The sequence below is a fragment of the Paroedura picta genome, chromosome 1 (assembly GCF_049243985.1).
Source record: "Paroedura picta isolate Pp20150507F chromosome 1, Ppicta_v3.0, whole genome shotgun sequence".
NCBI classification, from domain to species: Eukaryota; Metazoa; Chordata; class Lepidosauria; order Squamata; family Gekkonidae; genus Paroedura; species Paroedura picta.
In genome coordinates, this window is record NC_135369.1 from 8873275 (window position 1) to 8889968 (window position 16694).

General features: G+C 47.0%; 1 protein-coding gene across 1 annotated transcript; it reads right to left on the reverse strand.

Annotated features, from left to right (window-relative positions):
* Nucleotides 1-1509: 1509 nt before the first annotated feature.
* LOC143831466 (uncharacterized) lies at nt 1510-4101 on the reverse strand. Its single transcript, XM_077324508.1, has 3 exons — nt 3315-4101; nt 2690-2893; nt 1510-1520 (listed from the first exon to the last, which is right to left on the reverse strand). Exons 1-3 carry the CDS (start codon nt 4099-4101, stop codon nt 1510-1512), a joined length of 1002 nt encoding a protein of 333 aa, XP_077180623.1.
* Between the last annotated feature and the right edge of the window lie 12593 nt (nt 4102-16694).

Here is a 16694-nt window from a genome sequence, read left to right on the forward strand (position 1 = left end):
AGGGTGTCTGTTGTGGGGAGAGGAAAGGGAAGGCGATTGTAAGCCACTTTGAGACTCCTTCGGGAAGAGAAAAGCAGCATATAAGAACCAACTCTTCTTCTTCTTCAGTGATCTCAGGGCTCTTTCAGCCTCACTTCCCTCACCAGGCTGCCTCCCACCAAGCTAGTGCCCATTGTCTGTACAGAAAGAAGGAAGGGAAGAGAAATAAATAAGGAAAGGAAGAAAGAAAGAAGAAAAGAAGGGAAAAAGAAGGATAGGAGGAATAAAGCAAAGAACAAAAAGGAAGGAAAGAAAAATAGGTAGAAGGAAGGAAGGAAGGAAGGAAGGAAGGAAGGAAGGAAGGAACCAAGGAACCAAGGAACCAAGGAAGGAAGGAAGGAAGGAAGGAAGGAAGGAAGGAAGGAAGGAAGGAAGGAAGGAAGGGTGTGAAAAAATGCCACAGCTCTATGGGGTAGATGAAGGAGGCTTTCTAGGCTAAGGGGGAAGGAGAAGGGAAATCCCACCCAAGCTGCTGTCTCTTGTTGGAAGTTGGAGCCACACCAAAAAGTTGAAAGTGAGCAGCGGTAAGAATGCAACCAATTTAGTCGTTCCAGTCCTCAGAATGCAATGGGCTGGGGGAAACTGGTGTAGCGCCGCACACAGCTGCATCTAACCAAGCGCCTCTCCCCCCCCCCCTGGCCACAGGATCTGAGCAGGGTAGCCTCCCTCGATGCCGCTTCTTAAAGGCAGGACCACCGGGTCATTTCCCCACTTTCTGGATGCCCAACAAGCGTAATTCATGGTAGGGCTGGCCCCTGTCCGTCACTGGATCCACAGCCATTGAAGGGAGCATGGAGGGCTGCCTCTGTAGCTGGAGCGAGGACGACCACTTCCGCGGCCGCGCAAAGTGCAGGGGCAGAGCCCGCGTCCTGGAGCTGCCCATGGGCAGTACACAGGGTAGCTGGTGGCTGTGTCTGGAGCCAAGCGGGCTGTGTGTGTGCAGGTGAGTGTAAAATGGAAGCGAGTGGAAGCGTCATCGTAGCAAGCAAGAGCAGATGCAAAACAGGCTGTCATTCCAGTATATCAGAGATTCTCGTGCTGCCGATTTATAATGGAGGGGGGAAATGCAAAGCATTTTGAGACCAAGGAACGGGAAGGATTGTAAGTCATTTGATTTTGTTCGGGGAAAGGGCAAGGGATAAGCCCCTCACCCCCCACCTGCCAGCTGTGCGGCCGCGCTACCGTGCGGTCGTCCCACGAAGCTCTTTCAGCGGCTCGCCAACAGGAAGGGAAAGCCACCCCCCTCTTTGTCGCTCTCCTCTGTACCCTGTATATGTTTTATATGAATGAATGAATGAATGAATGAATGAACAAAGAAATAAATATAAATAAATATACATGAATGGATAAATAATAATGATAAATAAGAATAAAATAAATAATAAACAAAAAACAAACAAATAAACAAATAAACAAATAATATATAAGTAATATATAAACCTGAAAATCCAGTCACACTTAGGTGGCCTGTTAGCTGCAACCTGCACAAAATATGCATCAAGATCATCAGCAATTCATCATCTCTGTTTATCCCAGGAGTTGCTACAATTGCCTGGACAGTTACAGGACATTTAATATCCCTTCCTAGTCTGCCCTCATGTGGCAACGGAGAATGCCTGCAGCAGTACTCCAGCAAGAGGTTGTATCGTTTACACAGTGTGGAGTAGTGGTTAAGAATCTGGAGAACTGGGCTTTGGATAGGGATCTATCTATGGAGAGCCGGTTTGGTGTCCTGGTTAGAAGTGTCAGCCGCTAAACTTGAGAACTGGGTTTGATTTCCCCCTCCTCCATATGCAGCCAGAGTAGCTTGAGAGGGGACATGATGATTGTCTTTGAAGTATCTTAAAGGTTGTCACTTGACGGAGGGCAGGGAGTAGTTCCTATTGGTAGCAGAGACATCCCACGTTAATGGGTTTAAACTATGTGGAGGTAGCAGAAGGGAAATTTCACAAAGCTAGATTGGAGCCCCCGACGTATGAATACAAACAGGACGAAGAAAAATCACAGAGAGAAATAGTTGCAATGCAAAGACAGTTTTAATGAGAAGGACAAGGGAGCAAGGTCTGGAATATTCCAGTAGGATGAATGATAACAAAAGAAGACATTGGCAACAAGTGTACCATCGTCTTGAAATGTCCTGAAAGTCATAGAGCTCTCTGAGTACTTCTGTTTGTTCCCGGATTTACTTCTTTCATGGTGTGAGATGCCTATACGGCCTGTGTTCAAACATACATAGTTTGATCTTCTGTTTCTCTCATGAGGTTAGAAGAAAGGGGCACAGATATGCGTCCTCCCCTCGTAGGCATACATCTATATATACGTTTATGCTAGTAGCAGGATAGTTGTAAAGCAACACCGGAGGAAATGAACTTGAGTTTATTCCTTCTCGTGTCCAACAATGGGACAGGAAATGTGTGTGCATACACACCTCAAGTGTAGACATGCTGAGCAACCATTTTGGACTCAGCAGGCTCAAGTATCTTTAGGAAGCCCGTTGCCATAAGGTCAAGCGTCCTTTCTCCAACTGCTGGGTAGTTTCTTCTGAGTTTAAAAATGGTAGTAGGTGGTGCCGTACGGCAACAGAGCCAGTTCGGTGTCAGAACTCGGGTAGCCTCCACCAGAGAGACCCCCGTATCGGATGCCACCGTACCGGCCGCCGCCAAACCCGCTGCCATATCCACAGCTACCATAACTGCTGCCACCATATCCGCTGCCACCATATCCGCTGCCACCATAAATGATTCCACTGTGTCCTGCTCCACCGTATCCGCCTCCAAATCCACTGCTGCTGTATCTTCTGCCCCCGGATAAGCTGCCACCGAATCGTCTTCCACCGAATCCACTGCTGGTGTATCTTCCGCCCGAAGATGAAGATCCGCTGTACCTTCTGCCGCCAAAGCCCACTCCTCCAGATCCACCACCACCACTCAAACCACCTCCACCCAGATGGGTTCCTGTGCTGCCACCCCCCAAACTGCCACCCACCCCCCCTGCCGATGCACCGCTGCTGATTCTATCACCACCCGTTCCACCACTTAAGCTGCCCCCGGATCCAGCAGAGCCAGCAGATCCAGCGGATCCACGTCGACCACTACTACCACCCAACCCTACTGGTGAGCCACCGCTGGTGATACCACCACCACTACCACTTAAGCTGCCCGCTGACCCAGCTGAGCCACGTCTACCTGAACTGCCAGCAAGACCGCTGACGGATCCACCTCCTCTGCTACCACTAGAGCCTAAACCACTTCCACTCCTGCCACCTCCACTCATACCCCCACTGCTCATGCCACCACTGCTCATGCCACCACCACCGCTCATACTACCACCACCCATACTGCCTCGACTCAATCCACCACCACTCATACTACCACTGCTCATTCCACCAGCACTCATACCACCACCGCCGATGCTACTACCTCCTAGTCCACCACTCATACCATCACTGCCCATGCCACTACCTCCTAACCCACCACTCATGCCACCACTACCCATTCCACTACCTCCTAACCCACCACTCATGCCACCACCACCCATGCCACTACCTCCTAACCCACCACTCATGCCACCACCACCCATGCCACTACCTCCTAACCCACCACTCATGCCACCACCACCCATGCCACTACCTCCTAACCCACCACTCATGCCACTACCACCCATGCCACTGCCCCCTAACCCACCACTCATGCCACCACCACCCATGCCACTGCCTCCTAATCCACCACCCCTACCACCCAAGCTGCCACTGCCAAGGCCACCAAGACTCCCACCACTCCCACCTAGACTTCCCAAACCACGGCCACCACCTAAACTTCCTCCGCTCCCCAAACTGCCCCCAGTGATCATACCTCCGCTACCACCCAGAGCATGGCCACCACCCATACCTCCTCCCAGGCTGCCATATCCACCACCCATTCCAGCACATGGGTTGCATTGTTCAATGTGAAACAACTGGTCAGGGCAATGGAGCGCCGGGCCTGGGATGGTAAGGACGAACGGCGGTGGTTGTATCGTCACCGTGGATTCGGGACAGCAGGCGTAGCATTGGTTCATTGACATCTTGGCGGTTAGGAGGCAATTCTGAAAGATCACAATTGAAATAAAGGCAGTTTTTAATTTTCTGTGCAATATATTTACCAAGAAGTGTTGGGCTGGATGGGCCACTGGCCTGAGTCAACATGGCGTCTCTTATGTTCTTAAGAGCAGAAGTCCATCAGAAGATCTTAGCAACAAGTTCTAGATGGAAGACTCTGTCAGTAACTCTTTATCTCCTTGGTGCTTGAGGGGTGGGCGGGCAACAGTGGGAGGACTTCTGGAATTCAGGCCCTGCTGGTGTAGCTCTGGATGGTACCTGTGCTTTGGACCTCTTGATGGCACCTGTGCTTTGGACCTCTTGATGGCACCTGTGCTTTGGACCTCTGGATGGTACCTGTGCTTTGGACCTCTTGATGGCACCTGTGCTTTGGACCTCTTGATGGCACCTGTGCTTTGGACCTCTTGATGGCACCTGTGCTTTGGACCTCTTGATGGCACCTGTGCTGTGACAAAGAGTGTTGGACTGGATGGGCCACTGTGTTAGTACAATGCCAATTTCTCCCAGTGATTTTGCTCTATAGCAGGGGTAGTCAACCTGTGGTCCTCCAGATGTTCATGGACTACAATTCCCAGGAGCCCCTGCCAGCGTTCGCTGGCAGGGGGCTCCTGAGAATTGTAGTCCATGAACATCTGGAGGACCACAGTTTGACTACCCCTGCTCTATAGGACAGCAGTGTCATCCTCTTCATGGTCCAAGATCTCAGCTGGGAAGGAGAAGGGGATGGCTTCACTCTCCTCTATTCTAGCTTTCAAACTGGGCTGCAATGAAAAGCAGCAGATTGATCCTGTTTCCCTCACGCCAGATTGCACATTCCAGGTGGAAAGAAGGAGGAAGGTTGATTCTTACATGCCCCTTTTCTCTACCCTGAGGAGTCTCAAAGCAGCTTACAATTGCCTTCCCTTTCCTCTCCCCACGATAACCCTGTGAGGTGGGTGAGGCTGAGAGAGCCCTGAGTTTATTGCTCGGTCAGAACAGCTTTATCAGTGCTGTGGCGAGCCCAAGGTAATCCAGCCAATTGCATGTGGGGGAGCACAAAATCAAACCTCGCTTGCCAGATTATAAGTCCACGATCCTAACCCCTACACCAAGGAAATACCATTCATCTTCTCCCATCTCCCAAAGCCATCTGAAAGCTCTGCCCAACAATAGATGACTGGCTGGACAAATTTGCTGACCTGGCCAAAATGACTAAACTCACATTGGTGGTAAATGAGGACTGAAGAAGACTGTCGTGAACAGTGGTCTTTCTATTTGAACTATCTCGCCAACTGAGAAAAAGGAGGAAAAGAAGAGAGATCAGAGAGGCAAGGGGGAATTGTTTAGATAACTAACGTTATGATTTTTTTGTTTGTTTATTTCTTATTCTCTAAGCCTAATGCTGGGAGCGATCGAGGGCGAAAGAAGAAGGGGACGACAGAGAATGAGGTAGCTGGATGGAGTCACTGAAGCAGTCGGTGCAAACTTAAATGGACTCCGGGGAATGGTAGAGGACAGGAAGGCCTGGAGGATCATTGTCCATGGGGTCGCGATGGGTCGGACACCACTTTGCACCTAACAACAACAATATATTCTCTTATAAAAATAATTGCAACAAAACTCCAGATGCCTTGGGCCTTTATAGCAGCTACATCATCAATATCATTGTCGTCGGCGGCGTCCCATGGAAGGAAACCATGCAAAAATCTATCCCTCCAGATTGGACCTAGAGTTTCATATTATAGTAAAGGGATCAGTAGAGCACAAGAACATCAGAGGATCAGACTTCAGGGTCCATTCCACACACATAAGATAATGCACCTTCAATGTGCTTTGGCAGCTCGATTTTCTTGTGCAAAACAGGACAATCTACTTCTAAAGTGCATTATCCTATGTGTGTGGAATAGGCCATCTAGTCCATCTAGTCTCATATATAAGAAGAAGGAGAAGGAGAAGGAGAAGGAGAAGGAGAAGGAGAAGGAGAAGGAGAAGGAGAAGGAGAAGGAGAAGGAGAAGAATAGGAGTTGGTTCTTATATGCAGCTTTTCTCTACCCAAAGGAGGCTCAAAGTGGCTTACATTCACCTTCTCTTTCCTCTCCCCACAACAGACACCCTGTGAGGTGGGTGAGGCTGAGAGAGCCCTGTTATCACTGCCTGGTCAGAACAGTTTTATCAGTGCCGTGGCGAGCCCAAGGTCACCCAGCTGGCTTCATATGGGGGACTGCAGAATCGAACCTGACATGCCAGATTAGAAGTCCGCATTCCTAACCACTACACCAAACTGGCTCCTAACCACTACATCATAGTGGCCAACCAGAGCCTCCATATCTTCAACAATAGTTGACCACCTGGAGGTACTGTGTATGGGGACTGCACTAATCCTGCTCCTCCTTGACAGATTTCAACTCTGTTGACATAGTTAAACTCTGCACAGAGGAGCTGTTATTCATAGAATCATAGAATCATAGAGTTGGAAGGGCCCATACAGGCCATCTTGTCCAACCCCCTGCTCAACGCGGGATCAACCTTAAGCATCCTAAAGCATCCCAGAAAAGTGTGCATCCAACCTTTGCTTGAAGACTGCCAGTGAGGGGGAGCTCACCATCTCCTTAGGCAGCCTATTCCACTGCTGAACTACTCTGACTGTGAATTTTCCCCCCTGATATCTAGCCTATATCGGTGTGTCCTTTCCTCTGCAGCCAACGGGAACAGCATCCTGCCCTCCTCCAAGTGACAACCTTGGCTCTGTGGAAAGACTTTGCCTCCTTACATGATGGGAGTTTGTGCCTTTCTCTGCTTACAATGATAGTGCCTCAGAAGAAGTAGCTTTAGGTCTATAGGGAAGTGCCTCTCTGTGAGTAGAGTTTTCAGATGTTTGATAGCCAGGTGTGTAGAGTTCCAAGGAGGGGTAAGTGGCTTTAGGTGTCAATCACATTCCATTTGCGTATTCTCACGCCAGCCCACGAAGCCGCTGTTGTCTCCGTTACATAAATGACATGTTGCCAAGTGAGTAACGTGGTTTTGCAACGTACCCACGAGCGGCTCCCTGGGATGGTTTGAGAATGTGGAAATGGCTCAGGGTGAAGGCCCAAGATACTTCTTCCTCCATGCTGAAGTCACAAGCGGGAAAGAGGGGCCATGAATCTGGCAGGAGCCAAGCACTCATCACACCAAAAGCCCTCATGTCATTCGCCAGTAAGCCCGAGGACTTTGACATGTGTAGTGAGGCAAACATTCTCTCAGGATTCTGACCTCAAGACAAGCATATTTAATCTTCTAAATACTCCAAAGAAACGTGTTGGATTTACCAGCCAGCGTTGGAAACCCATTGAGATTTAAGGGGTAGCAACAATCGTCTTGACAAATCTCCATTGTGCGACATCACTTCTGGCAAACAGCAACAACAGAACTGCTATCGATGTACTGATAGTCAGCTTGGTGTAGTGGTTAGGAGCGCACACTTCGAATCTGGTGAGCTGGGTTTGATTCTGCACTCCCCCACATGCATCAGATGGGTGACCTTGGGCTCACCACAGCTCTGAGAAAACTGCTCTGACCAAGAAGTGACAGCCTCACCCACCTCACAGGGTGTCTGTTGTGGGGAGAGGAAAGGGAAGGAGATTGGAAGCCGCTTTGAGACTCCTTCAGGTACAGAAAAGTGGCATATAAGAACCAATTCTTCTTCTTCAGTAGTCTCAGGGCTCTCTCAGCCTCACCCACCTCACAGGGTGTCTGTTGTGGGAAGAGGAAAGGGAAGGAGATTGGAAGCCGCTTTGAGACTCCTTCAGGTACAGAAAAGTGGCATATAAGAACCAATTCTTCTTCTTCAGTAATCTCAGGGCTCTCTCAGCCTCACCCACCTCACAGGGTGTCTGTTGTGGGAAGAGGAAAGGGAAGGAGATTGGAAGCCGCTTTGAGCCTCCTTCGGGTAGAGAAAAGCAGCATATAAGAACCTCTTCTTCTGAATGAATGAATGAATGAATGAAGCTCTAGGATTCACACAAAGCTCAGTTCAGTTTCTCTGAGAACAGCAGTATCAGAGGGAGAACTATATAGCATCACATCCTCATGCAGTCCCTTCCACTCCCCAAATTCTAGTTGGCAACCCTGGGTAGGATTGTCAAGCCACGAAGCAGGGACTTCACAGCGGTGGTCCTCAATCCCTAGAGGAAATCATTTCCTGACAATTGCCTAAACTATAAGACTCGTAAAGATCATTGCTAAAAAGTTATGTGAGATCTGAAAAGCAAATTATTTTTCCATCAGATTTTTCTCATTCCTGAAGCTCAAGAAGGCCAAGAATCAAGAAAAATGTTTTAGCCGCACGAGCAGAACCAGTGGAATTAAGAAAGGAAGAGATGTTTGCTTCTACCCCGCTTTTTGCTAACCGAAGGAAGCTCAAAGCAGCTTGCAAACGCCTCTCCCTTCCTCTCCCCACAACAGATTCCTTGTGAAGTAGATAGGACTGAGAGAGCTCTGAGACAATTAACTGGCCCATGGCTGCATGTGGAGGAGTGAGGAATCAAACCCAGTTCTTCAGATTAGAGGCTGCCTATTTCAAGATCGCTAGAATGACATGCTATCCAAAAATTAATGGGCATCTAGCACAATCCCCATCAGCTGGAGGGGGAAAAACACCTGCTTCCATTTTTCAGCATTGAGTGACATAGAATCCCAGAGTGGAAAAGGATTCTACAGGCCATCTAGTCCACCCTCCTGCTCAATGCTGGATACGTCTAAAACACCCATGGTAAGTATCTGTCCAGCCACTGCTTGATGACCACCAGTGAGGAGGAGTTCCCCACCTCCATAGACAGCCCATTCCACAGCTAAACTAGACTCATAGAATCCTAGAGTGAGAAGGATGCTTAGGGCTGATCTTGCATTGAGCAGGGGGTTGGACTAGATGGCCAGTATGGCCCCTTCCAACTCTATGATTCTATGATTCTCTGATTCTAAGGGGCTACACAGGCCATCTAGTCCCACCCCCTGCTCAGTGGAGGAACAGCAACTCTATGATTCTATGATTCTATGATTCTAAGGGGCCACACAGGCCATCTAGTCCCACCCCCTGCTCAGTGGAGGAACAGCCTAAAGCATCCAGGATAAGCTTGAAGACCACCAGTGAGGGGGAGCTGACCCTCACCACAGGCAGTCGATTCTACTGCTGAACGTCTCTGTGGAAATTTCCCCCTGATATCTAGCAGATACCATTCTACATATAGTTCAAAGCCATTACTGCAGGTCTTCTCCTCTGCTACCAATATGAACTGCTCTCTGCCCTCCTCCAAGGGACAACACTTCAGCCATCCTGTCCCCTCTCAACCTCCTCTTCTCCAGGCTGATCCTTCCCAAGTCTCTCAGGCTTTCCTCAGAGCGCTTGGTCCCCAGGCTCCAGCTCTTCCTCATCACTCTCCTCAGCACCCTCTCCATTTTCTCTCCGTCCTTTCCGAAGCGATGCTGCTTCAACTTACCAGGTTTCTTGAGGAACTCAAGAGTCAAACGAGGTGACAAGGACTGAGACGGCTAGGCTTTTATATGGTGCTGAGGGTGACCAGGTGGGTATGACACATGATTGGATATGATGTAACCCATTGATACCAGAAAGGGATTTGCAATGAAGAAATCCCTCCCCCCCATCCTTCCCTCCCTAATTATCAGGCCGATAGGAGTCAGTAAACTCCCTCTTTGGTTGTGTTTACTGTTATATTCTTACTACCTCAGCATAATAAAAGGCCCCGCCTGAAGAAAAAAAATAGAAAGAACGATTGCTAAAGCAAGGTTATGAACTCCTGGCCTTAATTCTATAAGTACGGGGTGCCCACATGAGGCAGCTCTATGTAAACAGTTTGTGCAAAACCCCAAACATATAACTCCAGCGATAGTCGCCTGTTCCTTGTCCCCAGAAATATCTCCTATTTTTCCGGGTTTTGGAGACACCTCTGACCGTAAACTACTGTTCTTCCTTGGGGTTCTGCTCCTTGACCAGAAGCACTATGCTGAGGACAACCAATCCCATTGTATCCCGGAAGCTAAGCAGGGCTGACCCTGGGTAGTATTTGGATGGGATGACGAAGAAAGGAGAGTTCCCAAACAACTCAAAATGGCGGGTGGGTAGAAAAATTGAATTGTATGAGTTCCCGCATTGGGCAAACCCGATTCAGACCCCAATAGACCCTGCTTCAAAAAGTGAAAACTGGATTTCTGACGATCCATTCATAGTTGGGCAAGTGATGGGACATATTGGGTCTGCGCCCGAAAAGGGGAATTTCGGTGCAGAAATGGACAAAATAACCTAATCCTATACAAATGCAAATCTGAGCCAAAATCTTAGTGCATAAACAGTCAGAGAGAGAGAAAGAGAGAGATAAAAACAAATGCTATTATTAATAGCCTTGTTTCGGTCTTGGAAAATGAGGTCCCTGGCTTCGTTTATTGAATCAATCCATCTCATGCTCTTTTCCTGATGCCTTCTCCTTTTCCTGGCATTGTGGTCTTTGCATAAAAATATAAGATGAGCCCTGTTGGATGAGACAAATAATACAACTAGTCCAGCATCCTGCCCTCCTCCTTCTTGACCCCAACATGGGCATCAGCATTATTCTAGTTTGAGGACTGGCTTCTCTTCCAGAAATTCCCTCTCATGAGATGCCTAAGTTCATAATTTCAACATTGCTGTCCAATGGTCATCTAGCCTCCGCTTAGAAACCACCGAAGAAGATGCCTGGTCCACTTTGTAACATTTAGCTGAAAACTCTTTTTGATTTCCTTTCAATCCCTCGGTTCCAGTTTGACAATCTGGGGAAACTGAAAACAACTCCGCTCCATCTTCCACATGACAGGCCTTCAAATGCTTCTTTGTAACATTCTAGTCCTGCCCTCTGGAGCAAGTAAGGGCAAGTCAATCCCACTGTTCAGCTGTCCAAAGACAACAGTCTCACCTCCCCTTAATCTTAGCTTCTACAGGTTAACCAAGCCCAGCTCTTTCAACCCTTCATTACTGGGCTTGGGTTTTTCTCTTTGCCGTCCTGGTTGCCTTCTGGTGGACACACCCTTCCAGTGTCCTTCTTAAAAGGTACTGCTGGGATCTGGACACAGCACTCCAGGGTGAGACCTGCGCAGTGCAGAATAGTGTGGTTATTGTGGGCTTGCTGGGTTATGTGGCCATGGTCTGCTACTTTTAATCCCTGACATTTTGCTGCTATCTGTGGCTGGCATTTTCAGTGGTAGAACATGGAAAGGTGGGAATCTCTCCATTACAAAGCAGTGTTCTTACTTCTTCCTTCGAACTGGACACTCTTTCTGTTACTGAGACTCCAGATCATTTATCAAATAACTCGTTCTTATCTTAGCTCCATATCAGAGTGGTGCCAGCATTCATGGCCCACATCTTGTTATTGCTTCATCGACCAGGTATCTTCATCCAAGCATGCTTGAAGTATCTGAAGACACAACAGGTTGTGGACCATCCCTCAATGACACCTGGATCCAATTTCATCTCAGAGCCTCCAACTGAGAATGGCTATCAAGAAGGTGAGGGAATCAGCTCCCTCCCTCACCCTTCTATTATGCCCTTTCTGAACGTCTCTGAGAACCACCTTCCTGAACAACCGAATTTATAGTCAAATGGTTTAATTTTCAGGACCCTAAATAAATTGGTTGATAAAATCAGGGTGAACATTTAGCAATCTCCATATAACCCCATATAAGGATATCAGCCTTAATACAAAGTGCTGGCTAGTCAACGCCGTTGTCTTCCCCATAACAAGCTATGGATGCTAAATCTGGACCCTGAAGTAGGAAGACAGGAGAATTGATGCTTTCAAATTATGGAGTTGGAGACGAAGGCTGCGAATACCATGGGCAGTCAAAGTTACCAAAAGGATAGTTTTAGACAGAAGAAAACCAACTATGTCATTAGAAGGGAAGATATTACGGCTGAAGTTCACTTACTTTGGATTCATCATGCGATCAAATTTGCTAGAAAAATAATTAACGCTCGGCATGGTCAGCGGCAAAAGGAAACGTGGTCACCAAAGGATCTGCTGGTTTGACATGATCAAAGCTGACACAGGGATGACCATGAACCAACTAAAAGAAGCGGTCAGAGACAGGGACACAGGGAGAAGACTTTCCTATAGAATTGCCAAGGGTCAGATGCGACTGAACGGATAACATCATCATCATCATCACCATCATCATCATCATCATCATATAACCCCATATAACTTACTACAGCTCCACAGGGCCTGTAAAACAGAGTTGCTCCACCAGGTTTACAGTTGACAGTACGCAGCATTCATCATTGGTCTCCCTGTCAAACACACTCCCCCTCTTCAAGCAATCTACTCTTAGACTGTTGAGTTTATCTGATAAATCCAAGATGCTGTTCATTGTAAGAATGTTGCATTGCTTTTGATTCTCCTTACTGTCAGCGGCCTTGAGCCCATTACATTTGAATTATGGGTTTTCTTCAGCTTCAGCCCATGTAGCACTTGATTAAGATTTGGACTCTGGGGTATGAAGAACCAGGGCTTCTAACTTCCCTGCTGCATCATTTTCTTTTCACCTGAAACTGTACCAAAGGGATTCCTCATGTATTCCTTGGAAAACAAGGTTCTCATGAAGCTGCCTTTCACTGCAATAGGCCAGTAGCAACCAGAGGACCACCAAGAACAGTATTGTCCAAGACCTCACATAGAGTTCTTCACATCACCCATAATCTGATCCCTTTAACTAGAGGTGTCAAGATTAGGCCTAGGACCTTCAGCTTACAAAGCAAATGTTCTACCACTGAGCCATGGCTTTTTCCAGATACTGTCCCTCTGGAATTATTTGAGGTTGGGAAAATGGCTAGGAGAAGGTGTGGAAATGCCCACAGTAGCTCCACATAGACCAAGAAGCTGCTTACCTCTGAGCTGCAATCCAGTCACTTCCCCATTGTCTTTCTTTGCTCAGTCATGTGATAGCCTTCCATTCACACATGACTTCCTTCTTACATCATAGCATCTGGACAAAGCTGCAGGATTCTACTGTTGCTGCCGCTTGTTCAGATTTCTCCTCCACTGTTCACTTCCCATTGAAAAGCCACTGCAATGACCGCTGAATGTATAAAAAATGATTAAAGAGGGACTATTTGTGCTGGAAGAGTTTTTGTGGGGGCAAGCAGGGAGGGAGCACACTCAGTGGAGCAGGAGGCAACTATTGAGCCAATCAGGGCACAGGAGATCATCTGAAAAAAAACATCCGAAGTTCCTATTCTAAGTATGCTAAAAACACATCTCCTCTGATGCCCCCTGCAGGATATTCTTCATATGTTTCTGAATCATGCACATGACTGATCTTGCATAGTCCAACAATTTGACCATCTTGTTGTGTCAACTGCATCCACTGATTTTAATAAAGTTGTAACACAAAGCATGCCTGTCTAAAGTTCCCCTCCCCCCCAAATCGGGGGGGTATCAAGTATCAAGATTCATGATTCCATAAGGGGTGGCATTCAAAAAGCACTATGCATCTATGATTAGATGTATAGGCATTTAAATGGAGAACTATGATTTTTAAAAAAAAATTAGCAGACATCGCAGGACCTTTAAAACATGGAGAAAGGGGATTGGCTGCCTGGCTTGATTGACAGGTGGAAGAGAGTCATGTATAAAGTGTGTTGCTCTCTTCTGCCATTTCCAGCAACACTTGTGGAGGGTGAGAAGTACGAAAAGGCGGCATATATGAGTGAGACGAGAAAAAAGGTGAGGAGGTGCCGGGAGGCATAATAATGTTTAGCGCTATGCAATTCAGCTGGCGTAATGCAATTTTTCCTGATGTGCGGAAATACCCTGTATGTCACCGTATTCTACTAAGATCAGCTAAGGTTACTGAGCAAGTTGGGTCTTTTGAGATGTCTACCACATGGGGCAGAAGATACCAGGGAATAAATCTGGGAATTTATATATGAAAAGAAGATGAAGATGAAGAAGAAGGAAGTGGAGGTTGAGGAGGAAGAGAAGGAGGAGAAGGAGCAGGAGGAGCAGAAGCAGGAGGAGGAGGAGGAGCAGAGAGGGAGGAAGAAGAGGAATGTGTTATTTGTATCCCACTTTCTACTATCTGGAGTCTCAAAGCAGCTTAAATCGCCTACCCCTCATCTCCCCACAATTGACTCCCTTTGAGGTAGATGAGAAAGCAAGGACAACTGAGACTGGCCTCACGTCACCCAAATGCTGCATGTGGAGGAGGAGCGGGGAATCAAACCCAGTTCTCCAGGTTAGCAGCCACTGCTCTTAACCACTACACCAAGCTGACTCTCAAAGCAGCTATCCACTGAGATAGCACCTGTCCACTGAGTCACAGGGCCCAGGTTCAGTCTCCGAGGAAACAATATCTCAGATAGCAGGATCTGTAACAGACTTACAGAGCCATTTCTGGCCAGTGTGGACAATACTGCTTCTGGGCAAACCCACGAAAGAGATCTAGATTGGGGGGGACAGAAAGCACCTCAGCTGGTCTGCAATGCATTATTCCTCTAAAGGTCATTTAACCTTTAAAGCAGTGGTTCTCTACCTTCCTAATTCCATGACCCTTTAATACAGTTCCTCGTGTTGTGGTAACCCCAAACCATAATATTATGCAAGGGTTCTTTCACATAAATTAAACCACAACTGACCAGAGGCATGAAGATCCATGGTTCATGATTGTATATAAATTGGGTTTTTTTTTCTGGTTTTTCTCAGTTCAGCTCTGTCTCTTGCCCCACCATATGGATCTCGCTCTTTTTCACTGCTGCAGACAGACGAACGCTCTATCTCGATCTACTCCACAAGGCTGTTGTGTGGATGGCGCCCCCCCCCCCCGCCAGCCAAGCTGCTTGCCCTGCTGAGACCCCTGTGAAAAGGTTGTTTGACCTGCAAAGGGGTCCTGACCTCCTGGTTGAGAACCACTGCTTTAAAGGATCCTGATATTAATAGAGAACGGAAGAAATTGTCTCAGTAGGCCAGGTCCACTGCTTATCCCAGAATAGAATCATAGAATCATAGGGTTGGAAGGAACCTCCAGGGTCATCTAGTCCAGTCCCCTGCAGAATTCACAACATTATTATTATTATTATTATTATTATTATTATTATTATTATTATTATTATTATTATTTATTTATTTATTTATTTATTATTTATTATTTATTATTTATTATTTATTTATTTATTTATTACGGTCATTGACCAGCATCAAAGTATCTACGTATTCACAAATACTTGACGGTGTCCTTATAGGAACCTGTCTGCCAGTTCCAACTGTACTCTGAAACCACATTTAGGTGCCCCCCAGGAAAGGTGGTGAGCTCCAAGGACTTCTGCCCCATTATGGCAAAATAGAACTTCCTTACCCTTACTAAATTTCAGAATAAATCAATGTTCCATAACCTCATAATTTATTTTCCGCAGTCTATTTGCTCTCATAGAATCATAGAATCATAGAGTTGGAAGGGGCCATACAGGCCATCTAGTCCAACCCCCTGCTCAACGCAGGATTAGCCCTAAGCATCCTAAAGCATCCAAGAAAAGTGTGTATCCAACCTTTGCTTGAAGACTGCCAGTGAGGGGGAGCTCACCACCTCCTTAGGCAGCCTATTCCACTGCTGAACTACTCTGACTGTGAAAAACTTTTTCCTGATATCTAGCCTATATCGTTGTACTTGAAGTTTAAACCCATTACTGCGTGTCCTCTCCTCTGCAGCCAGCAGAAACAGCATCCTGCCCTCCTCCAAGTGACAACCTTTCAAATACTTAAAGAGGGCTATCATGTCCCCTCTCAACCTCCTTTTCTCCAGGCTGAACGTTCCCAAGTCCCTCAACCTATCTTCATAGGGCTTGGTCCCTTGGCCCCAGATCATCTTCGTCGCTCTCCTCTGTACCCGTTCAATTTTATCGACGTCCTTCTTGAAGTGAGGCCTCCAGAACTGCACACAGTACTCCAGGTGTGGTCTGACCAGTGCCGTATACAATGGGACTATGACATCTTGTGATTTTGATGTGATGCCTCTGTTGATACAGCCCAAAATGGCATTTGCCTTTTTTACCGCTGCATCACACTGCCTGCTCATGTTTAGTTTACAATCCACAAGTACCCCAAGGTCTCGTTCACACACAGTGCTACCTGGAAGCGTATCCCCCATCCAGTAGGCATGCTTTTCATTTTTCTGACCCAGATGCAGAACTTTACACTTATCTTTATTAAATTGCATCTTGTTCTCATTTGCCCATTTTTCCATTGTGTTCAGATCTCGTTGAACTCTGTCTCTATCTTCCGGAGTATTTGCCAGTCCTCCCAATTTGGTGTCATCTGCAAACTCTGTAACACATATTTTTGTTGGCAGAGTTTCTTGCCCTCTGGTCTTTCATAAGTATTTATTTTGCTTCCACAGACATGTTTTTCATCTACTGGTTTTTGATTGCCGATGACAGATGAAGCTGCTGGATGTTGGGCCAGATTTATTTATTTCTCAATAATACGGCATGTGTAGTGTAGCCTATGTATCGATAAAAGATGGGAGGGGGTCCCAGTTCAAAGACCTGTTTCTTTTTTTTCTT